The sequence below is a fragment of the Urocampus carinirostris genome, chromosome 1 (genome assembly GCF_059441175.1).
Source record: "Urocampus carinirostris isolate Australia breed hairy pipefish chromosome 1, RoL_Ucar_1.0, whole genome shotgun sequence".
Lineage (NCBI taxonomy): Eukaryota > Metazoa > Chordata > Actinopteri > Syngnathiformes > Syngnathidae > Urocampus > Urocampus carinirostris.
In genome coordinates this window covers 24,464,557-24,490,403 of record NC_142349.1, presented here as the reverse complement: position 1 = coordinate 24,490,403, position 25,847 = coordinate 24,464,557, and the positions used below count along the sequence as shown (strand labels likewise).

Here is a 25,847-nt window from a genome sequence, read left to right as displayed (position 1 = left end):
CGTTTGACACAAACACTACATTGCCCACAGTTCTCGGTAAACGCGCGATGACTTCATGTCACCTTAAAAATCGGAGATTATGATGACATCTGCAACTGTGATGCTTTTTCAAAAAAATTAACGTTTGCAACAATGTGAATGCAGGCAGAATATAGATTCAAAGTTTAAATATTGATATTCCCAAATCTCGAAGTAAGAAAACATTTGGGTTACAGAAAAACAACATGTCACTAAAGATTTTCCGAGCCGTCCGCAAAAGCAGCACACGAGCTAACCGGGTCTACGGAAGGAGTAAAAGGAGACATTTGAAATGTCGGACCCGGCGGCCCACGGCTTGCAAACCCGGCTGCTCCATGCCCAGTCAGCTACAGGGTCGACAGGGTCCGGCGCCTCTCTCGCCAGCGGCTCCGGTTCGGGTAACAACGATCCGGCCAGGCCTGGGTTGAGCCAGCAGCAACGTGCCAGTCAGAAGAAAGCCCAAGTTCGAGCCTTTCCTCGGGCGAAGAAGCTCGAGAAACTTGGCGTTTTCTCTGCCTGCAAGGTAGTTAGCTTGCCAGCTAGCCTGCTTGGCTAAAGTCTATAACTAAGAACTCCACGAGAATTATATCATCAATAAAACATACTTATGTTATAAGCGCAGAAGTCATAAACACGTAGCTACGGCGCTAATGTGAATTTTCCCATGTCGCTAGCAACCGTGCCTAACACCCTTTTATTTATATACATTAGTGTAATCAATATTGCATTACCGTTTGATATGTTTATTTGTGTTTAGGCCAGTGATACATGCAAGTGTAACGGATGGAAGAACCCTAATCCCCCTACAGCTCCTCGTGTAGACCTCCAGCAGCAAGCCGCCAGTCTGAGCGAGCCGTGCCGCAGTTGTGGGCATGCTTTGGGTAATAACTGATAAAGGATGGTTTCTGGTATTATTTGGACAGTCTTTAGTCCACGAGTGTCTCACAGTTTAGGCCAGCTATGTCAAACTCAACGGGACAGTGTGTAATATTTAAGGCCTCCTAGTGGTGCAAAAAACTATCATTCATTCGAAAAAAACATTGATTTGATTATCAGGAAAACATACATGAACAAATACAAATGTTGACTTTCTCAGAAAATTCTAGGTCTAGAAATTTGTATTTATTTGACACTGTGGAATCCCCACATAGAGCCGCGGCATTTTGCCGCAATGCTGGCCCCCGCTCGTACCTGACATCACAGTTCCGTCTAGTAGTAAAATATAACACATTGGGGCTTTCAATGTCTGACTATGTAAAAAAGAAGCAAATCTCTAGGTCATTTCTAGCAAAAGTTAGGATATTTTAAAATAAATTCAAACCGAATGCTCTCCAGCCACTAGAAGGGGGTCTTCAGTATATATATAGTGTGGTGAGTAGGTCCAGGTCTTAAACTGCATTCACTAAACTCTTCAAATAAACCAGTTAATGACTTCACTACCAAACATGAAAATCATTGCACTGCTAAAACCTTAATTTTGCATTTCTTTTTTATTCATTTTAAACAAGTACGATAATGAAGGCAAAAATTATATATCTTTTATTGCTCCTACTTGAGTTTGTTTAGTGTGATGAGTTGGTTAAGGTGTCAAACTGCATTGTCCTAACTTATGATAAACCAGTCAACACATTTATTGCCAACATGGAAATGCCTTTTTGTTTTGAAGCCGATCACGTGTCCCACCTGGAAAACGTGTCTGAGGAGGAAATCAACCGACTGCTGGGAATGGTTGTGGATGTAGAAAACCTGTTCATGTCTGTGCATAAGGAGGAGGACACAGACACTAAGCAGGTCTACTTCTACCTGTTCAAGGTAAGCACATGCATCAAACCTGTAGAGCTGCCTCAATCGGCAGTTGGAATAGTTTAATTGATCATTCATATAAGGACACTTCGACATATAACATGGAGTAGCCCGGAATCGAGCCTGCGATCCCTTGATCCCAAGACGAGCGCTCTCCCTCCTGAGCCAATGCCACCCAACAGTGCATCAAGACTAGCTAGCAATTGATAATCAGTCTGCACTGATTTTCAACATGTTGACGGGTATCTGCCTATTACCTTAATTTGTGGCTAAATAAGCAACCCATTTTTATCTGGTTTGCACAGTACAGCTAAAGCTGATTAGAAGTGATCCAAAGTAGTCCCACACACTGATACAGCGGTGAAAACTGCACAATTAGAATCAAAGGCAAGTTAAACAGAAGTCACTCTACCAATTTTTTTACTATTTAAAGGACATTTAACTACCCTTCATAATAAATGTCTCAAGCTGCATTGTATCCCAACAAGTTTTCATGCCCCTAATTTTGTCAACATTACCACCGAAAACACTGTAAACTCTCCACATAATATCATGGTTCGACTTACTCATCCTTGGTTTATTGTGGATTTTTTCCAATAATAAGATGTACAATGCTACCAAATACTACATATGTTCCAGAGTTTACTACACCATTATTTAGCAAATTCCGAAATACACAATGCGTGTTGTGTCGATGTTCCTAAACAACTAATCTAGGAAGTCCTAACGCCTAGTAACAAAATATTATGCCTGTTATTTGTTTTAATTTTGGCAGTTGCTGAGGAAATGCATCCTCCAGATGAGCCAGCCAGTGGTCGAAGGATCTCTTGGAAGTCCGCCCTTCGAAAAACCCAACATTGAGCAGGTGAAGACCAAAACTTCTTATGTATTTTATAAATGTACTCCCCTTATTTTACCACTTTTACTTGTTATTTCGTTATTTTTTTGAGTGCAATTTTTAGTTTTTCTTTATTTGTTGATGTTTTTCTACAGAAGCAAATGTAGTGGCTTACCAGAAGAGCTATGGACAGATAGTGTTACTGAACAATTTCAATTTTGAAAACTGCTTCATGCATCTGAAAAAAACTTAGCAATTACAATTTTAAACTACAGCAATATATAACAAATAATTTTTTTTAAATTATTATAGACATTTATATTTTTTCATAGATTTTTATGATCGTTGACGTCACTTTAATGCTGGCTATCGCTGAAATAATAATGTGTATGTCATTTTGAGCTGCACTAAACAATAGTCTACAATTTCAACAGCACATTATGAGAAAATAAGTTGGAATATATTTTTGTTAGTTTCTGATTTTTTTTATCAACATTTTTAATAATACTAGCGAAGTTCGGCGGTATCAAGAAAAGATCCACCCACTTCTAGCTAGAAAAAATAAATATCAATACATCTTCTTTGTTGCATTCTGATTTGTCCCACAGGTTGCCACTGAATAGGTCATTTGTAAATGGTTCGCGCACACACACACACACTAGGACAACGCTAGTTTCAGCATTACTAAGTGATTAAGATATAACTGATAGTTTTATTGTTAAAAAATAGTCCGTATCCAGCTCAGTTTTGTGCAACTTTTGAAAACAGCCCTTTGATAGGCACTGTGTTTACTCATGTAGTTGCAAAGTTGTCCTATTAATATTTTATTTTGGTTTATTTTGGAGCACAAGTGGGACTTGCTACTCATGTTTTTTTTTGTGTGTTGTTTTCTATCATGTCATGCAAAATGGTCTATTTCTTTATTGATTATTCCTTTTTTCCTCTTTAACTTTAGTCCCCATTTTTTTTAAAAACAACAAATATCTGTCAAAAAAACATGCGTTATGTGTGTGTTTTTTTTTTCTTCTCAGGGCGTGTTGAACTTCGTGCAGTACAAATTCAGCCACCTTGCGCCTAAGGAGCGTCAGACCATGTTTGAGCTGTCCAAAATGTTCCTGCTGTGCCTCAACTACTGGAAGCTGGAGACACCGACGCAGTACCGCCAGCGCACGCAGAAAGAGGACGGCACAGCCTATAAGGTTGACTACACGCGGTGGCTCTGCTATTGCCACGTACCGCAGAGCAACGACAGTCTGCCGCGCTACGAGACCACGCACGTCTTTGGCCGCAGCTTGCTCAAATCCATCTTCACCGTCACACGGCGCCAGCTCCTGGAGAAGTTCCGTGTGGAAAAGGACAAATTGCTGCCTGAGAAGCGCACGCTCATCCTGACGCACTTTCCCAAGTAAGCACACCTTTTCATCTGCCAGTTACATCTTAGCCACTGACAACTAGAGTGCTCTAACCCCTTTCTTGTCGTTACCAAAAGAGATTCATTATAAGCTGATAGATATAATTCTAAGTGCAATTTTTTTTTTTTGAATGAAGTACTCCATTAAACATTGAAACCAAAGAATAAACCCTATTCATAGGAAAAGCATTTGTTTTTTAAATAACTTCTGTTCTGTCAAATTATAATTTCAAAGATAATCGTTCTGACATATTGCACTACTGTATTGATTCTTCACTCGATCCACTTTAATGATAGGATGTTGCCATTATGTGGACATAGTCGGACAATAAAAATGTGTTGTGAAAAGAACAATCCAAACAAAAAATAAAGTATAAACGTAATAACTGCTGGAACTGTCAAAGATAATTTTAAGAATAATCATGCTACTGTATTGCATTATTGATTGGTTATATGAAATTTGATTGGTTAAACAACTTTAATCTACTTTCTACAGGGTCCCCTGATTTAAACAAAAATCTCAATTTGTCTCAAATTAATTATACACTTAAGTTATTAGTCTGACAATATATTATCATAATATGTGTTGCTTGTTTTGTTTGGCAGGCCATATTAAAAACTAAAAGTTCATTCTGAACAGTTTAAAACTATCCACTTCAGATGATATTATGTCACCGTCATCTGGACGTTGCTGGGAAAACAAAAAAATACTTAAGCTTGTGGAGAGAGAGGTCTAACTTTGTGGGCGATAGAAAGGATCTTCCTCTGGCTTTTGTTGGTCCTTGGTGCTTTGTCGACATGATGGCTTTTAGAAAAACTCTACACTGTAAAATATTAGGGCGTAGGTTGGTCAGACTATTTTACATTATTTTACTGATTTATTGATGCACAAGCTGACACAGGCGAAAAGGGGCGGTGCGACTACTGAGCTAATCAGAATGCAGAACACTACGCACAATGAAAATACGCATTTTATCATTACTGTGAAAAGTAAATCACGATACAGCAAGTGATTACTGTAACAGGAAAAAATGATTTTTCATATATATTTGTTTATGTGTTTTCCAGACAGTCTTGCAATTGATAATTTGTCCAACATATTTACTTTTGGAACTTCATAAGATAATTTGTGTTAAACAATTGAACCCTTTAAGTGCTAAAGCTTCAGCTTCATCTTTTCCCTTTATTTATTTATTTTTTTCTTTATCTTTTATTCTCCCCAAAATGGTCTTTGTTGTTAGAAAGGGCTTTCTGTCGGAACTACTTTCATCTCAAATAAAATACAATATGGTACGATAACCGATTTAGCCAACTTGAATGTTCTCATAATCACAAATGTACAAACACAACTGGAAACATCTCTGAAAACGTCTAGTGTGCGGAAGACGGCTTTGTCTGCCAATGACGCTGTGTGGCAACGGTTCCCTGCTTGTAGCTCCTCGTGTATGTGATGGTTTAAATTCTACTGTTGGAAAATCAGATTTTGCAGCATTTCATGTTTGCATCAGATATTACAGTCTCATGTGACAGAATATGTTGTTGATAGGTTCCTGTCAATGTTGGAGGAGGAAATCTATGGTGAAAATTCTCCCATTTGGGAGGCCGACTTCACCGTGTCTGCCGCCGATGGGGGTCAGCTGGGACATCAGACAGGTGAGCTGAACTTTTTTATTATTATTTTCTTTTATTTGTGTATCCCTTGTGCATACTCTCTTGAGATATACATGCCTTTTTTTGCCTATTATGATTTGAAATAATACTTATAATTCTCATAATAATACTGCTTAAACTATTAACCAGAACATATTTAGTGGCTCTTAAGATTTTTCACTAGGAAAAAATGTACTTTTTAATTGTAGGCGTTTGGCCATAATAAAATAAAAAACAAAAAGAAGCAATGCTATTGTTGTGGATTTAGTGAGCCATCTTATCTTCATAAAAACAGAAATTTTGCATACATTATAATTTTGACAGTGCTTGTACTGGACTGTCTCAGAAAATTAGAATATTGTGATAAAGTTCTTTATTTTCTGTAATGCAATTAAAAAAACAAAAATGTCATACATTCTGGATTCATTACACATCAACTGAACTATTTCAAGCCTTTTATAATTTGAATATTGCTGAATTTGGCTTACAGCTTAAGAAAACTCAAAAATCCTATCTCAAAATATTAGAATATCATGAAAAAGTATACAAGTAGGCTATTCAACTAATCACCTGAATCATCTAATTAACTCGAAACACCTTGCGAGGGTTTCCTGAGCCTTAAAAACACTCAGCTTGGTTCAGTAAACTAAATCACTGCTGATCTGACTGCTGTCCAGAGGACCATCATTGATACCCTCCATCAGGAGGGTAAGACACAAAAAGAAATTTCTCAAAGAGCAGGCTGTTCACAGAGTGCAGTTTCAAAGCATATCCACAAAAAGTCTGTTGGAAGGGAAAAATGTGGCCGGAAACGCTGCACAACCAAGAGAGATGACCGCAGCCATAACAAAATTGTGAAGAAGAGCCGCTTCCAGAATTTGGGGGAGCTTCAAAGACAGTGGGCTGAAGCTGGAGTCCAGGTATCAAAAGCCACAGTTCACAGACGTGTCCGGGAAATGGGCTACAATAGCCGTATTCCCACGGTCAAGCCACTTCTGAACTCAAGACAACGGAAGAAGCGTCTGACTTGGGCTATGGAGAAGAAGCACTGGACAGTTGCAGAGTGGTCCAAAGTCCTCTTTTCAGACGAAAGCAAGTTTTGCATTTCATTTGGAAGTCAAGGCGCCAGAGTCTGGAGAAAGGCTGGAGAGGAGCAAAATCCAAGTTGCTTGAAATCCAGTGTGAAGTTCCCACAGTCAGCAATGGTTTGGGGAGCCATGTCAGCTGCTGGTGTTGGTCCACTGTGTTTCATCAAGTCCAGAGTAAATGCAACTGTGTACCAAGAGATTATAGAGCACTGCATGCTTCCATGTGCTGAAAAGCTCTATGGAGATGAGGATTTTATTTTCCAGCATTATCTGGCACCTGCCCACAGTGCCAAAACCACCAGTAACTGGTGCACTGACCATGGCATCACTGTCCTTGATTGGCCTGCTAATTCCCCTGACCTGAACCCCATCGAGAATTTGTGGGGTATAGTTAAGAAGATGAAAGACACCAGACCTACAAATGCAAATGAGCTGAAGGCCGCTATCGAAGCATCCTGGGCATCAATAACACCTCAGGAATTTCCACAGGCTGATTGCCTCCATGCCACGCCGGATTGATGCAGTAATCCGTGCAAAAGGATTCCCAACCAAGTACTGAGTGCATCAATGGACATTTTCAAATGTTTGTTTTAGTTTTGCTGTTATAAAATAATTTTTTTACTTCGTCTGAGGAAGTATTCTAAGATTTTGAGATAGGATTTTTGAGTTTTTTTCAGCTGTAAGCCAAAATCAGCAATATTCAAATAATAAAAGGCTTGAAATAGTTCAGTTGATGTGTAATGAATCCAGAATGTATGACATTTTTGTTTTTTTAATTGCATTACAGAAAATAAAGAACTTTATCACAATATTCTAATTTTCTGAGACAGTCCAGTATACTTTATTTAATGGCTGGTTGTAGTGTTTTTGTGCATTTCAAATTCAAACTTCATGACATTATGTTTTTGTCCAGTGATCAGTCCAGCTGTGGTGACTGGCACATCTGCGCTCTCCAAAGCTCTGAGTGCAGGTTCATCATTAAGTGTTCTAGACGCATCTTCTGCCGAGACAATTACCGGTGGGAATCATTGATTTTTCTGATGATTTTTTTAGATTTTTTTTAGAGTGTTTTTTTTTTTTTTTTTAAGAGTGTTTCTTCTTTTTCAGGCGAGAAGCGTAAGCTACCTGAAGCGCTAACGCTGGAGGATGCAAAGCGCATCCGTGTGATGGGCGACATTCCCATGGAGCTTGTCAATGAGGTCATGATGACCATCACAGACCCTGCTGCCATGCTGGGTCCCGAGGCCAGTCATAATGCCACATTTTTAAAACGATGCTTTGGAATCTTTTTTTTTAGAGGCAGCCCTTTAAATAAAAACTGTGTTTCATTTTGTTCACTTAAATATGTACAGCTAAACTTTTGTATTGTCTGCACTTACAATATTTTAACAATTTACTTCGATAGATCTCCACCCAAATACCATATTTTGTATACTATTTATGCTTTTGTCTTACAGTTTAACCACTTTTTTAAATCAGTGTTTTATTATCCAATTGCATTTTCTCTATAAAACGAATACAATTTATCTACTTTCTTCAGCAATTCCCTTAAGCAATGATCCCTCTAATCTTCAACAGTTCTGAGAGTTCACACAGTCTGTGAGCGCCGCTTGGAACAACGATTAGCAATATCAATCCCAAGTGTGGCAACCAAACCTTTATCAAACATGTCCAAAACCTGAATTCAAGTTACAATTTGAGTTCAGCAATGACCATTACTCTAAAAAGTTACATATTTTACAAAAAATAGACTTGTTAAAATATCTCAACTTTTACCATAGTATTTGTGTTCAACTGAAAAATATGCCTCTTTGTAATATTAAGAATAAAATATAGTTAATATAATATTCCAGAAAGATGAAATGTGGCTCTCAATTGGTCCATCCATCCATCCTTTTCTGCCCCGCTTATCCTCACTAGGGTCGCAGGGGCTCTCTATTGTTATTACTTTAACTAATTTCGTTTTTTATTTCATAAGTTAAGAAATATTTTTTTGTCAGACTACAACAATTTCTTCAAACACACGTGCAGTGACACACACACACACACATGATGGCACAAACCATTTTTATCGAAAGGGCTTACTTTTTTCAGGAATTGAACACAGTTTAGAAATTGCTGATTTATGTTTGCAGACCAACCTATTGACACCCAATGCAGCCCGCGACGAGACGGCCCGCTTGGAAGAGCGCCGCGGCATCATTGAGTTCCATGTGATCGGCAACTCGCTGTCTCAAAAGTCCAACAAGAAGATACTGATGTGGCTGGTGGGCCTCCAGAATGTCTTTTCTCACCAGTTACCACGCATGCCCAAAGAGTACATCACGCGCCTCGTCTTTGACCCGTAAGATCCGACCATCGTTTTCAACACACCCGCCCCCGACAGCTTTTTAAAGATTTTTTAATTTTCTATTCTAAAAACAGCAAGCACAAGACATTGGCTCTCATCAAAGATGGTCGCGTCATTGGGGGCATCTGTTTTAGGATGTTCCCTACTCAGGGCTTTACAGAGATTGTCTTCTGCGCTGTAACCTCCAACGAACAGGTCAAGGTATGTCAAACAACTTCAATATTGTATTATAATGTACAATTTTTATCCTTTAAATTTTCAATTTCTTTTTAAATGCATTTTCTAATGTGTTTCCATTCACAACCACATGTTTTTCATTTTCTCTTATATTTTTGAACCATTTTTGGTTTTACAATGTATTAATGTTAAAAATATATACCGTATTTTCCACAATATTAGGCACACAGTATTATAAGGCAACCCCCCGCCCCCTAAATAGTTTTGATGTGATATTTATTTCATATATATGGTGCACTGGATTATAAGGCGCATGGAATTATAACAACAGTATGGACTAGGGTTACATGAAAAAAAATCAAGTACAGTATTTGTGCATTAATTGCTAAGTCAAAAAATATTGCTGATCAATATTGCAAAACACTAGTTACATCGGGAAAGGAACCCAGATCGAAGCATGGAGGGCGCTAAAATCCTATCCACTAGACTAGAGATACAGAAGAAACAAATATAGGCATTAGGTTTTATCTCATCATCACACTATTTGAAGACACTGTACCATGTTACAGATTGATGAAAACATAAAGTCGTCCGGAATTATATACCGTATTTTCACGACAACAAGGCGCACAGTGTTAAAAGGCGCTGTCCCCTCAGCTGGTTCTATTTATGTATTCAACACGTACACAGGGCGCACCACACTAAAGGCTGCCAGTGCATTCTGTTGCAACCGCTGCATATAGGTAAGCGTGGGCCTAAAATCTAGCCTGACCTAACCCGGCACGCAAATATTGACACAAACTAACTTGAAATATAATTTTTGTCGGGCCGCCACCGGGCCAAATAACTTGATTTTGCAGGAGCAGCCCAAAAACCCCTGAGATTTCACATTTTATCTGGGAAGACTTGAGCAGTGTTCATTTTACCTCTGAAAAGTGATGGGTCCCAGGGACTCGCATGTTCAAAAATCTATGGGTCCCAACAGAGATCTATGGGTCCCCAAAATTTAGTGTTATCGAAGTTGAAATTGTTAATCGGCGACAAATATATAACATAAATCTATATATTCATTCATTTTTAATCATCACAGTTTATTGGTAATACAAATCAGTTATCACTTCAAGATTTTTCAGTTCACAACAATATTGCACATTATACAAAATAATATTGCAGAAATAATTATATTAATCTATATTTTCATTCAGTTTTGATCATCACAGTTAATTGATAATACAAAGCAGTTATCACTTCAGATTTTTCACTTCACAAAAATATTGTACATTATACAAAATAATATTGCTGAAATATTAGTCTATATATTCGTGCAGTTTTAATCATCACAGTTAATTGGTAATACAAAGTAGTTATCACTTCAGATTTTTAAGTTCAAAAAAAGATTGTACATTATACCAAAAAATATTGCTGAAATATAAGTCTATATATTCATGCACTTTTAATCATCACAGTTAATTGGTAATACAAAGCAGTTATCACTTCAGATTTTTCAGTTCATATATTCTTCGTGGTTTGCTGTCCCGCCACAGTTGTAATGCCTTCTCAAGGTCCAATCCATTATCATCCTCCTCATAGCATCACCAGGATATAATTTAGTCCATTTTGGCAGAAAAATCCTTTTCTTGCTAGGAGTATTCTTTTGTTTATTTTCTTTTGTCGAATTGTTCGCTTCAACACACGTGTTTTCCTCGCCTCCGCGATCTTCCGAAGAAATTCTCCGCCGTTTTTTTCGTGCCGGAATTATTGCCGTTGTTATCACTTTCTGCATTATGTTTCGACTTATTACTGACACTAAAGAAATATTTAATTTTGTGTTGATTTTCCCCTAATGCTAACTGTTTTTTCAGAGGCATACTAAAACCTGTCAACCTCCATGGCTCCATGCCCTTACAAACTGTCATATTTTGCCTTACAAAATACAAAAAAATCTTACACCATGTTTTTTTTTCAAACGTATTTATTTATGTAGTTTAACATGTTATACTGTACATGTGTTTCCTTATATCATATATATTGTTAATGAACATTTTGTTGAGACACTGAGTTGCTCGACATAAATGAGGTTTTCGTTTGCCAAAATCAGCGTGCAGACGAAAACTGTAATCGCGAGACCAAACTCAACAATGGCGGATCTGCCTGACGCAAAAGTTTGGAGTGCGGTAAATCTTTGTTAAAAAAAAGTGATCGGGTAATAATGACAATTTTGTGTCAAAAAAGTTGCGTTCCAGGGACGCACGTTGATTTGACACTAGCAAGAATGATGATTCTAGGACGCAGGGACGCGGGCAAACGAGAACACTGCTTAAGACTTAAGTTTTAACACTTTTCCTTATGAAAATGTCATTCCCTTCAGTTTTTAGTATCTCCTCACCCCCGTTGTATTTTGGGTAGAAATAAACTAATATATGGCAGCACGGCGGCGCAGTGGTTAGCGCTTGTGCGGCACAGTTCATGTCATGGGAACCTGTTGTGGGTTCAAATCCAGCTCCAGACTTCCTGTGCGGAGTTTGTATGTTCTCCCCGTGCTTGCGTGGGTTTCCTCCGGGCACTCCGGTTTCCTCCCACTTTCCAAAAACATGCATTTCAGGTGAATTGGCCGGTCCAAATTGTCCCTAGGTGTGAATGAGCGAATGAGTTGTCTGTCCCTGTGTGCCCTGCGATTGGCTGGCAACCAGTTCAGGGTGTCCCCTGCCCACTGCCCGGAGATGGCTGGGTTGGGCTCCAGCCCCCCGCGACCCTAATGAGGATAAGCGGTACGGCTAATGAGATGAGATAAACTAATATTTCTTAAAGTTTAAATAATGTATGTATTTTTATGAATGTAATTAATCGTATTTCAACATCAAAATAAAGCTGTGACACAGAATAAGATGCCATACTACAAGCTTGGAAGAGAGCTCTTTATGCGCACTTGCCTAGTTATGCAGCAGACTACTAGGCTTTAAATCAGTTTGTGCAGCTCAAATTAATGAGGAAATATACGAAATTGTTATTTATATAGTCTGTAAATGGAAAATCTAAGGAAATGATCGAAGAACAAAAGCACAAACTAGATAATGCACAAAGAATAACATTCTAACTTCCTTCTTACCAGTGCAAACGTCTTTTCAGTTCACCTTTTTTTAGTTTATATCTTTTACCTTTGCTCCATTTTTGCTGTCAAAATAGATACATTCTAAATTGCGGAGGGGGGGGGATAAATCAAAATTTGAGTGCTACAGTTTGGTAGTTAGATTGCGTCAATAATCAAATCAGAGGGGCTTGGAATTGGCGTTCTCACCTATCTATTTTCGAACTCAGTTGCTACCATTGTTTTTGAATTGTGGTCACCCATATTGTTTCGACTTTATTTAGCGGTGTCCATTTCCAATTCAGCCGTTTATCCGGTACACGGATTATGAAACACACTTTCAGATTTCCGGTTATTTGGGGGGTTTTAGGTGCGCCTTATAGCGCGGAAAATACAGTAGTACTCTTGGGGGATTATGAAGAAGTGAATGCTTGTTTCACAATACAGTGGGACCTCGGCTATCGCGGTTAATGGGAACCAAAACCATCCGCGATAAGTGAAAATCCGCCAAGTAGCGGCGCACCTTTTTTTTTTAAAATTATTTGATTCTATTATTATTTTTTTAGACCTGCGAAGCTCTGAACCCGCGAACGTGGAACCACGAAGTAGTGACGCCCCTTCAAAAATGCTTAATTTTTTTTTTTTTCAATTATTTTATTTATTATTATTACTTTTTAGGCCCGCGAAGATCTGAATCCGCGAACGTCGAAGCGCGAAGTAGCTAGGTCCCACTGTAGTACATGTTCTCGAAATATTGCTACTTTATTAATCTAATGCTATGGATTTTTGTCAAAGCTTTCTATTCAGCAAAAATAAGTTATTTGTCATAGCTAGGCATAACAATCGGTCAGTGCTGAAAAAGGTGAGACGAGTGTGGTGGAAATACCATGTTTGTGTAAAATTCGCACCCCTAATATTTGATTGAAAATGGGTATAACATGTTGGTAAACTTTTTCTTAGCCCAAAGTGACAACCGTTGTTGAATGCTTACGGCCATGATTCAAAATCATCATCATCATCATCATAAAAAAATGTAGAATGTATTTAGTTCATGCCCCTTAAAGTCCGATTCATCATCAGATACACCAGAGAGTGCTTTTGTGGTTATTTATATATTTCAGGATGTTCTGTTTTCTCCATTTACTAACATTTGTCTCTCTTACTGTGAATGATGATAGTGTGTTAATGAGATAAAATGTAATGCACGTTACACATGAAAAGATACAGTACTCCTGCCTGCGCAAACTACACTGATTTGAATTCAAACGCACCACCTCTAACAATGATTCATTCTACGGAAATTTCCCAACAAAATCCTCACCTTCCCCTCCCCACCTCAAAACATTTTCTCCTTGTATCTGTACAATTTACCTAAGCCACTCTTTTTGACTTCAAAACAGTGAATTTCTCCTAAAGGGGAGAGATTTTCATGCCTGCATATCTTGGTAAACGACACTGCAATTTTATCTGAGATTCAACGGAAATACATGGTCGAATATAAAACGGGGGAAATATAACTCAAAATAAAATGTATGCATCTCAAGTTGTGACTAACGATGATGACTCTCATCATGCACTCTATTCTGACCAAATTTAAGGACCTATTTCTATTCTATTAGATTTTCCAAATATAAAGGGAAATATCAGACTTTAAGCCTCTGTTCTCCTTCTATTAGGGCTACGGCACACATTTGATGAACCACCTGAAGGAGTACCACATCAAACACAACATCCTCTACTTCCTCACCTACGCGGATGAGTACGCCATTGGCTACTTTAAAAAGCAGGTGAGCTCCTAACCTACTTGCTCCACTTTGGAGTCAGTTTTCTCTCAAATTTGTCTTTTTTTTCTCTGTCCGTCAAGGGATTCTCCAAAGACATCAAAGTGCCCAAAAGTCGCTACCTTGGTTACATTAAAGACTATGAAGGAGCCACTCTGATGGAGTGCGAGCTAAACCCTAGAATTCCTTACACAGAGCTATCGCACATTATTAAAAGGCAAAAAGAGGTAAGCCGCCTATTATCCATACGTGGTGTGTATGTATATATATATATATATATATATATATATATATATATAGTTGACAAACAACATTTCTCACAGAAGTTTGATAAACAAGCGGCAATGGTTTCTCTGACTCCTCATCAGATCATCAAGAAACTGATTGAGAGGAAGCAAAGTCAGATCAGAAAGGTCTACCCAGGCCTCACCTGCTTCAAGGAGGGCGTGCGACAGATACCTGTGGAGAGCATTCCTGGCATACGTAAGTCTCTGTGTCTCAACATAAATACAAAATGATTTCATTTGCTTTTTTGTTGCTTTCATTGCCAGGAGAAACAGGGTGGAAGCCAAGCGCCAAGGAGAAAGTGTAAGTAAGCGCCGGTCACCTTCTCTCCCTGCTCTTCTTGATATATTAAGACCATTTTCGGACTTTCCAGCAAAAAAAAAAAAGAAGAAGAAATGGCATGTTTTAGCAACAAATAAGCAGTGAGCTAAAGGAGAACATTTGTAAGAACATATTAATACAAAAAATATGGAATGATCAATGAAAATGTTGTCTTTTTCTTATTGACCTAATCAGTGCTTCGTCTATTTGCAAGCCAGTCACGTCTGGCAATTACAGGATAGGGTCACACGATGTGATTGTTTTTCCATCTTTGATGGAGAGAGGTGCTGGCGAGAGATACATCTAACTGTAACAATGTGTCAAATCTGTTCTCGTGTCGTTTTTAATAATAAATAGTAAGAGGCAAAATAGTCAAATCCCGTTGATCAACACTGTTACATCAACTTTTATCCATAATTTGCAGACGCCCATGCTTTGAATGGTGAAAACAGACGTTTGGTAATCTTATAAATAGTGCAGCAAATCAGCTCACAGTATTTTACAGTGTCTCGCCTTCAATTAGCATATTATTTTCAAGTATTGTTAAAACAGTCTCCATATAAAACCACAGAATTATCTCGCTGAGGAGGGTGCCAAGTAATTAAACTTAAAAGCACATTTTTATTGTTGATATTCAATTGAAGAAAAGTCCTTAAGACTTTTTTCAGAATAGATATAACGAAGCCCCACTTAGCAACTTTGTCTTCATTACTTGTGGCAGCACCAAACGGCCAAAAGTGTTGTATTGCCTGATTAAATAAAGTCTACATTTTGTCAAATTTCTTTGCCTGCAAATAAATATAAATCCATATTGGTTTGCAGTGGATTTTTAAGAGATGAATGGCAATTGTTAAACTATAGAACTAGATTCCGTTTTTTTCTTTGTTTCAATTTCTTTGTTGATCAATTTTGGGTCCAGCGCGACATAAAGTAAGAATTGACTTTCGTTAGCAGTGTTTCATGAATATGATTTGAGTGTGCCTTAAAGGGGCTAATTTTGTAACTTGCTTTGTTAACCTTGCTAACTGTGCAGATTTCTGCTTTGCAGGAAAGAGGTGAAGGACCCTGATGTGCTGTACAACATGCTTAAGAACCTGCTGGCCCAAATAAAGGTAACATCAACCTACTTTAGGACACTGAGGTTAAAAGCCTTTTGTAATATTTACAGAACAGTTTTTACAATTAAATATTGATGTCATGGCCTACTTGTTTGAATTTCGCAGACTCATCCAGACGCTTGGCCGTTCATGGAGCCAGTCAAGAAGTCCGAAGCGCCAGATTATTACGAAATCATCCGATTCCCCATTGGTATGCTAATACTCCTATTTATTCAAACCGCAGTCTATTCCTTTGTTTTTGTTGCTGTCACAAAGCGGGGCGGGGAACAGGAAAAAAGAACTCATTTGCGTAAACTTACTCACACAATTTATTGGGGAAGGATAAGGGGTGTGTGCAAACTCGATCCGGGGATCGATGGTCGCGGAGTGGATTAGAAATCCAAACAGAAGAAAAGTTGTCCAAAACGGATCAGCCCAAAAAGCTGGGCGCCATGGCAACTGTACAAGATATGACAGAATCCCCCTTCAAGGGACAGCCCCTGAGGTCCCAAAAAACCCCAAATACCCCGACCCCCAGAATGGGTCGACGCTCCCGAAGAGGGCAACCCCACTCCATCCCCCTAAAACACAGGAACGGGGAGAGGCAGGGGCGGCAGGCGGACGAATTGGAGCGGCGAGCAGACGAGTCGGACTCAGACTGATCGGGTGTTGCAGGGGAGTCGAACGGGCGAGTCGAAAAGTCGGAATGGCAGGCAGACGAATCGGAGTGGCGAGCAGACGAATCAGACGTGCGGACGGGTGAATCAGGCAGGCAGACAGGTTGACAAACAGGCTTGGCAGGCGGACATCGGGACAGGTGGAAGGGCGGACGTCGAGACAGGCGGAAGGACAGACCTCGAGACTGGTGGGAAGGCGGACGTCGAGACAGGCGGAGGACAGATCTCGAGACTGGTGAGAAGGCAGGCGGACGGGCGAAAGGACGGACCTTGAGACCGGTGGGAAGGCAGGCGGACGGACGGACGTCGAGACAGGCGGACGTCGAGACAAGCTGGCATTAAGGTCGACGGGGACCTCGGCCAGCTCGGCGCCAAGTCTTTCTGGAAACCCCATTCGAGGCACAGCAATTGCCACAATGGGCGGGGCCGTGGTTCGAGTGGGCAGGAAAGGTGACGACGCGGCCGGAGAAGGAGCCCCGGGAGGCGGGGCCGTTGCCGATAGGAGCTCATTCAGCTGACGCGACATGAACTCAGTCTACTGAGCTAATTGCTAATATGCTCCGTTGAGCTTGCTCGACCTGCAGCTGAAGGGCGGCGACCTCACTGGGCAATCGCCAAACGGCGTCCTCCATCTGATCCAACTGCTGGAGAGCGTAGGCAGTCTCCAGCTTTCCCCAATTTGTGTTGGTGTGATCGTTCGCTGAGTTCACATCTGGCCGGATCGTTCCGTCACGATGCGGAGCGGGGTACAGGAAAAAAACTCATTTGCGTAAACTTACTCACACAATTTATTGGGGAAGGATGAGGGGGGTGCGCACACTCGATCCGGGGATCGATGGTCGCGGAGTGGATTAGAAATCCAAACAAAAGAAAGTTGCCCAAAACGGATCAGCCCAAAAACAAACAAAGCAGGCTCAAATGCAGGTAAAATTACAATCTAGGCATTTCTCAGAATCAAACATAACTTGCAGGAATCTCACAAAATGCCACACCGAGGTGCAACGAAGTTCCACAAGTATAACAAGGTTTAACAAACGATCTGGCAAAGCACATTTCAAAACAGCGCGTTTAAGTACCCACAGGAGTAATCAGTCAATGCGAGTCAGCCGGTGTCAATGGGCGGGGCCAGCTGGGCGCCATGGCAACCGTGCAAGACATGACAGTTGCATGTGGATGACCTTTGAATTTCAGGTCATTGAAGAATATAAGATAAAAGTTATGGTTTTCTGTTGTGTTAACCTCAACATGTAAAGTAAGCATGAGTGTTGTGGAACAGACTACCGTAATTTCCGGACTATAGAGCGCACCTGATTATAAGCCGCACCCACCACATTTTAAGAGGATAACCGCTTTTGTAATTACACAAGGCGCACCTGTATATAAGCCGCATGCGCCCACATTAAAACATGTAACACAATCACAAATTTAACCCAAACCCGACTTTGAGTCCCGCGATTGTAACTGAATATAAAGTACACAGTCCAAAAACCACAGCCGGCAAAATGAAGGGAAAATGATACCGGTACTTAAGGTTTGATGCAGACCTGCAGAGTCCCGTTGAAAATAATCCAAGGAAAAAAAATTATATTTCCAAAGATAAGGGTGGGAAAAATATATATCCACTATTGTCCGCTGCATCCACAAACACGTCTCACCTTTACTCCACTTCCCATCAGCCCCCGTTGTTTTCGCCCTTCTTTTTGATTCGCCCGTGGAAAACATATCATAATAAGTCTCTAAAATAAATACATTACAAAAATATACAGTTGCAAATACATATTATACATGGTTACACATATTTACAAAGAAAGACGGTACACCGAGAGAGTTTTCAAAGCTTTAATAATAATATTATAACTTTCACGCTCGCAACACAGTAAACGGCTCTGTTAAAAAAACATACCGTTCTTGTAGTAATTGCTGTAAACCGTCCTCATCTTTCTCCTTATAACTGACGTCATCAAAGTCGTCTTCCCCAGTATGGGAAAGAGACTACGTCATATAGACGTCGTCCCACGCTCCCTTATTCAAAAACACGTTAGCAACACGCTCGCAGGGTAAAGTTCACTTGCAGTAGCTCTGTTTCCTTTATCGGACTGCTCGATTGCATTTAGCTTGAAAGCTGCGTCATGTGCCTTTCTTTTTGCAATTTGCATGGTGAGGATATTTCTACGCTAATTTAATTTGTGCACAAGCTAAGAAGTTGCAATCTTCCTCGGCGCATATATTCCACCGGTCTACTAAATCTTACCTTTTGTACTCGAGCACCGCTGGCGGCTGTTAGAAAAATTACATAAATTGGCCGCATCACTGTATTAGCCGCAGGGTTGAACGTTTGGGGGGAAAAAGTAGCGGCTTATAGTCCGGAATTTACGGTAAGTTGATTGAGTTGTTAGTGAGTCAAATTGAACACCCAATACCCTTTAATAGAAATAAATGCATTATGTTGAAAACTGACATCAACAGACGGTTGCATTATTTATTTCAAATTATTTTGAAGGGATTTGCAAAAGCCGGTTTTCAGATTTTGTTGGGCTTGCATGTACGTGTCTCTTTTAGACTCGCTCGAATGAACTCTACCTTTTTTATTTTTTAGGGGTTCGGACTTTATTTGATACAGTCTATTTCTTAATTTCGCCATTTTCATCCTCAAATAGATAAAAACAACAAGCACGCACGTAAAATCACTCTTAATTTTAAACTCTTGCGCTCAGGTAGGTTTTAGATCAGGGAAGTGTGTAATAAAAGTCTGCAGCCCTTTGAGACTTTCTGTGATTAAGGGCTATATAAATAAACATTTTTCTTCAGCAGTTAACCATGTTCTAGGTACACTGTTAGAGTTGGCCCGTTAAAGACTTGTCCCTTTATTGTGTCATTTGCCGTTGTTTTAAGCAGCTTTAAAACATGTTTTTTTAAAGACCTATTCACTATTCGCCAGCATCTGCTCATTGGAAAGTGAATTTAGTCGTTTGCATCTTTCCACAGACTTGAAGACCATGACGGAGCGACTAAAGAATCGCTACTACGTGACGAAAAAGCTGTTCATTGCAGACCTGCAGCGCATCATTACCAACTGCCGCGAGTACAACCCCCCCGACAGCGAGTATTGCAAGTCGGCCAACACGCTGGAAAAGTTCTTTTACTTCAAACTTAAAGATGGTGGTCTCATTGAAAAATGAACATTTGTTGTTGTTGGGATTTGTTTTGTTTTCTGGCGCAGGACCCAAATGTGACAAAACACAGTACCAAAGTTGCACACCAGGAACCAATTTTATTTATGAGATTTAATTTCATTCCAATTTTTGAGTTGCCAAAAACTGGATCTCGGGGACGTCAAAGCCACGTTGCCTTCGGTTACTGACACACTTGAAGCTCCCGGCTGCCCTTTTATTTGGTCGTTTTTTGCTTATTTTTGTACTGTACATGTAAAATATGTGATGTAAGAGTGCAAAGTGGTGTATGAGCTTGATATTTAACACAAATTTCAAAAAAGGATTTTGTCTGCTTTGTCACTGTCACAACAACTTTTATTTGTATATTAACTCCTTAATGTGTCATCTGATGTGCTTTAATTTTGCATCAACTGGGTGTTACCTGGATTTGGTTGCCTTGACATGCAACAAATACAAAAAAAAGGTTATTGGTGGAGAATTTTTCTGCTCAAGCCATCAATTATTTTGTTTCCTTGCCACGATACTGTAAATGACAATAAATGTAGTTTCATCTGCAGTTACTCTTTTACTGCTCAAGTAAATGGACCTTGGTCAGGTGATCAGCTGATTTCAGAAATGCACGAAAAGCCAAGACTGAAGTTGTGGAGCTTTTTCTGTTTCTTGTCCTCTGCAAGTATACAAGTACACTTTATTTTAAAATACTTTCTCAAAACCCATTTATAATGTGGTTTATTATATGGTGTCGTATCACCATCATTCACTTTTCATTCAGTGTGTATTATCCAGCACCTCCTAGTGGTAAAAATTGTTGAAGACTTAACAGTATTAAACTAAATCAGGGGTCAAGTCATGTTTATTTTTATAGCCCTTAATCACAAAGAGTCTCAAAGGGCTGCACAGATCAATTACTATTGCAAACTACAGACTATTATGACACCATCCCCTCATCTAAAACCTACATGAGGGCAAATAATACACAGATATTGTCAACATAAAATTTAAGTCAAGTCCCATTTGAGACTGGGAGGTTCGGGTTCGCGCCCCGGCCGAGTCATTCCTAAGACTTAAAAAGTGGTCGGCGGCGCCCTCTGTTGGCTGCGGCTGCATCGGCTCGCTACAACGGGTCAGGTGCAATCGACATTTCGTTCTGTGTACATTGTTACACAGAATGACAATACAAGGAAATTATTATTATTATTATTATTATTATTTGTATAGCCCTTAATCACAAAAATGTCTCAAGGGACTGCACGAGATTACAATGACACCATTACCTGATCTTAAACCAGCATGCGGGCAAGGAAAAACTCAAAACCTCAGCGCGAGAAAAAAGAAACCTTGAGAAGGGGCCTGTAAGGTGGTAATCCCCCTTCCAGGATGACCTGGGTGGAATAGATTAAGCATTGAGTTACAGTACACAAACAATAGTAAACATCAATTAAAGAGAACACAAGGTAACATGTTGAAATTTGTTCTGAAAATGTATGACGGCAACGACGCCCCTGGCCTGTAAACTAGCCCAGAAAGTCCATGATGGCAATGACGCAGCTCCCCATCTCTGCCAGCGGGTCAATGCAGGGGTTGCATGCTTCAGGTCATACGCTGGTCCGCTGACTCACCTCAAATCGTCCTTCCTCGTATCACCACCAGCCAGGCAGTCGGAAAAAGACAGGACAATACAAAATATGAGGTGGGCATCAATCATACGCTTTCGAATAGAAGTCTGTCTTCGGCAATGTTCCCTCTAATTTTCCACGGGTCTGAGCGTTCACACAAAGTTGGTGAGCAGCGCTTGAAACAACAGTGAGCAACCATAATCCCAAGTGTGGCAAGATAATTAATTATCAAACATGTCCAAAACTTGACATCGAGTTACATTTTGCTGAGATTCCGGCAATGCAAAATTGTTTTTCTCTTTTGAATGAATTGACACATGTACTATTGCAAAGGTTGTACGCAGGGTTGGGTAGGGTTACTTTAACTGGAATACTTTCAATTACTTTTGGACTACTCCAATACCAAATATGCTAATAAAAGACAAAAGAAACTAAATATGAATAAAATGATGACTCACAACACGTGGTAAGATTTCTCTCCTGGCTTTGATCTCCGGCAAAACAAACATAAAATGCGAAAGAAACAAAATGAAAATAAATCCAAACAGCTTACCAACATAATTTTGCTGTTCCATGTGTTCCGTTACACCCCAAGCCTGCACAAAATGTAGTCATTTTATCCATATTTAGTTTCTTTTTTCTTTTATTAGCATATTTGGTATTGGAGTAATCCAAAAGTAATTGAAAGTAATCCAGTTAAAGTAACCCTACCCAACCCTGGTTGTACAAACGTCATTTGTTCTTACAATTCTTTCACAAGGTATCCATTTCTTTTTATTTCCTGATATATTTTGTCGCATAATATTAACATTTTTGGGGGCTTATTTAGTCGGTTGTAAGATACAGAACTGTACTTAATCACATTTTTTAGTGGAAGTACAATGTTGGCAACAAGATTCACTTGATATGATTGGAAATTATTTGAATGCAACACAAACTTTTTCTTCTTTTTTCCGTGTTTTTTTTTCAACTTTTTTAAAATTCCTTTAAAAAAGTCTGATTGTGTTTATTTTTTCCGAGCTGTCATAATTTTACATATTATTTGGTCATGTTGGGGTTAAAGAAGCAAAAACAACCTGAAGAGCCCTTTACGACCCGAAAGAGCTGGTTCCTTTTAGTGAGCCGAGCCGAAGAAGCCGGTTCTCGACAAACTACTAACTTTACTCAACTTCGTTATACTTCGACTCGACTTCAAAATACCGCATTTAGGACACAACGTCAGGAGAACCCATGTATTTTTACCTTTATGCACTGTAACTTTGGCTGAAGTCGCTTCTTAATTAGTTATTTTGAGCCTGTAGTGGGTTTTACATAATTCACCCACAGAACCATTGTTTAGTTAGCGAGTTCCTAGGGGTACCCTTAATTCGGCCGGCTCGAGCAGCTCTCGTGTTTGTTTTTTTATTGCAAGTTTAAATGTCATTAAAGCAGCTTTCGTTGGCACCTTTGTTTGACACTCCGCCTACGACTCCCGTCTCTGCTCGCTACATTGGTGACCCCAACATTAGTCTCGTGGAAGTTTCCGAGGCCGTGCATAATACTGAGCATACCGACATGGCATACGCGGCCGTTCTTAAGCTCCCCGAGTTCTGGGAGTCATCGGCGGCAACATGGTTCGCACAGGCAGAGGCTCAATTTGCAAGTTCTTGTGTGACACCGGCGCCCAGAGGAGCGTCCTCCCTGCCACTGTGGACGATGTGGGGGGGGAACACATGGACCTCCATTAACTTCTGCCAATGACACCCCCATCCGCACTTACGGAACACGGACAGTGGACGTGTGTTTTGGGGGTCAGCAGTTTACATGGGACTTTGTCACTGCGGATATTGCTTTTCCTCTTCTTGGTGCAGATTTTCTGTGTGCCAATGGACTACTCGCCGATGTGAAAAACGGCCGCCTCATTGACGCATTGAATTTCTCCTCTCTCGTGTGTGTCCGCGACAAAGGGATTTTTGAGGGTCTGTCCAGCTCTCTCTTGGACGGTGATATTTACCACCGGCTCCTCGTCGAGTTCCCCAGTCTGGCGAAGCCCACCTTCTCAGCCTCCACGACCAGACATGGGGTTGAGCACCACATTGAAACCAAGGGGCCTCCGGATCATGCCAGGGCCCGACGACTCAATCCAGACAGACTGGCAGCTGCTAAATCCGAATTTGCCAACATGGAACGTCTCGGCATCATTCCCTGATCAGACAGCCCCTGGGCCTCACCACTACACATGGTCCCGAAACCAGGCGGTGGCTGGCGCCCATGCGGGGACTATCGCCGCCTTAACGAGGCTACCACGCCCGACCGTTACCCAGTCCCGCACATTCAAGACTTCTCTGCACACCTGGCGGGTAAACTTCTCTTTTCCAAGGTGGACCTAGTGCGGGGATACCACCAACTACCAGTGCATCCCTCAGATATACCGAAGACGGCCGTCATAACTTCATTTGGGTTGTTCAAATTTCTCAGGATGCCGTTCGGACTGAAAAATGCCGCTCAGTCCTTCCAAAGGCTGATGGATTCAGTGCTTAGGGACATGCCTTTTGTGTTCGTCTACCTGGACGACGTCCTTGTTGCCAGCTCCTCAGAAGAGGAACACTTGGAGCACCTCAGAGACCTCTTCACCAAGCTCAGTCAGCATGGCCTGATTATAAATCCCGCAAAATGTGTTTTTGGCGTACCCTCCATCCACTTCCTTGGGCATCTCATCACCAAGGATGGGGCTTCCCCCCTACCGTCTAAGGTAGAGGCCGTCTCCACCTTTCCTCAGCCGCCAACAGCACGGGGCCTCAGGGAGTTCCTCGGCATGGTGACATTCTACCATAGGTTTATTCGCCGAGCCGCTGATGTCATGCGCCCACTCTACGAGGCCCTCAAGGGTAGGTCACCCAATCAAGCTGTTGAATGGACCGCTGAGGGGACCAAGGCATTCGAGGACACAAAAACCGCGCTGTGCCAGGCAGCCATGCTGGCTCACGCAGCCCCTGGAGCCCCAGTCGCACTCACTACAGATGCATCAGACCTTGCAGTGGGTGCCGTGTTCGAGCAGTGGGTTGACAATGCTTGGCAGCCACTCGCCTTTTTTAGTCGCCAGCTGGTCCCCAGAGAACGTAAATACAGTACATTCAACAGAGAACTACTTGTCATCTGGTTGGCGATTCGCCACTTCCGTTTCATCTTGGAGGGCCGTGAGTTCATCATCTTTGTTGATCATAAGCCTCTTACGTTCTCCATGTCCAAGACGTCCGAACCGTGGTCCGCCCGCCAGCAGCGCCAGCTGTCATTCATATCGGAATACACGACTGACATCAGGCACATTGCTGGGAAGTCCAACGTGGTTGCGGATTGCCTGTCCAGAGCAACCATCAACGCTGTGCAATTGGGGCTTGATTATTCCAGTATGAGTGTGGACCAGGCTTCTGATAACGGCGTCCAAACGCTCAAGAGCTCAGACACTGGTTTGCGGCTGGAGCAGGTTGCGGTCGGAGACTCAGGGGCCAAGCTGTGTTGTGACCTCTCCATGGGTTGGCCTAAGCCGCTTGTCCCTGCTGGCTGGCGTCGGGCTGTTTTTGAGGCAATACACGGCCTGTCTCATCCATTAGTGGCCCAGAAGTTTGTGTGGAATGGGATGAAAAAGGACGTCCGGGACTGGGTCGACTCATGCGTGGCATGTCAACGCGCCAAAGTGCACCGTCACATCAAGGCCCCATTGGAACCATTCGCCATCCCCGAACGAAAGTTTGACCACGTTAACATTGACCTGGTGGGCCCACTGCCCCCTTCACATGGTTTCACTTACCTCCTGACGATGGTGGACAGGACGACCCGTTGGCCTGAAGCGGTTCCGCTGACTTCCACCTCAGCTGTGGATGTGGCCCGGGCGTTCATCGTCACATGGGTCGCCCGTTTTGGACCCCCTGCAGACCTCTCATCTGACAGGGGCGCACAGTTCACCTCCGAGGTGTGGAACACGGTTGCTGAAGGCCTGGGAGTCAAACTTCACCGCACCACTGCCTACCACCCCCAGGCTAACGGGTTGTGCGAGCTGTTCCACCGCTTGATGAAAGCGGCCCTGCGCGCCGGCCTGACCGATGGGGACTGGGTCGATAAACTACCCTGGGTCATGCTGGGACTGAGGACCGCTCCCAAAGAGGACCTTCAGTGCTCTTCAGCTGAGTTGGTTTACGGTCAAGTGCTGCGGGTGCCAGGTGATTTCATCCCAGACCCAACGGCACCCTGGGACGCATCCAGGGAGAAGTCCATCTTGCAGGGCACTGCGGGAGCGTTTGTGCCTATCCCCACATCGCAACACGGCAGGCCAGTTTCACGGGTTCCCTCCAACCTGCGCTCGGCTGGTTTTGTCTTCATTCGCCACGATGCCCACCGCGGACCATTGCGCCCTCCCTATGATGGACTGTTTAAGGTCCTGCAGCATGGTGACAAGACCATGGTCGTGGACATTGGTGGTAGGCCAGAGACTGTCTCCGTG

General features: G+C 41.5%; 1 protein-coding gene across 1 annotated transcript; it reads left to right on the top strand.

Moving 5' to 3' along the window:
• Window positions 1-262: 262 nt before the first annotated feature.
• On the top strand, window positions 263-20,310 carry kat2a (K(lysine) acetyltransferase 2A). Its single transcript, XM_088331440.1, has 17 exons — window positions 263-541; window positions 776-899; window positions 1,685-1,830; window positions 2,597-2,686; window positions 3,691-4,064; window positions 5,617-5,723; window positions 7,722-7,826; window positions 7,916-8,052; window positions 8,944-9,152; window positions 9,233-9,359; window positions 14,097-14,207; window positions 14,285-14,428; window positions 14,570-14,684; window positions 14,753-14,789; window positions 15,856-15,919; window positions 16,031-16,115; window positions 19,567-20,310. Exons 1-17 carry the CDS (start codon window positions 311-313, stop codon window positions 19,758-19,760), a joined length of 2,400 nt encoding a protein of 799 aa, XP_088187566.1. The 5' UTR covers window positions 263-310; the 3' UTR covers window positions 19,761-20,310.
• Window positions 20,311-25,847: the final 5,537 nt, after the last annotated feature.

What these genes read in the sequence shown, in the direction of transcription:
- kat2a (XM_088331440.1), top strand. Translation starts at nt 311, where the DNA reads ATGTCGGACCCGGCGGCCCACGGCTTGCAAACCCGGCTGCTCCATGCC. An exon ending in CCTCCAACGAACAGGTCAAG is followed by an intron (nt 9,360 to 14,096) that starts GTATGTCAAACA and finishes TCCTTCTATTAG; the next exon opens with GGCTACGGCACACATTTGAT. An exon ending in GGAGAGCATTCCTGGCATAC is followed by an intron (nt 14,685 to 14,752) that starts GTAAGTCTCTGT and finishes TTTCATTGCCAG; the next exon opens with GAGAAACAGGGTGGAAGCCA.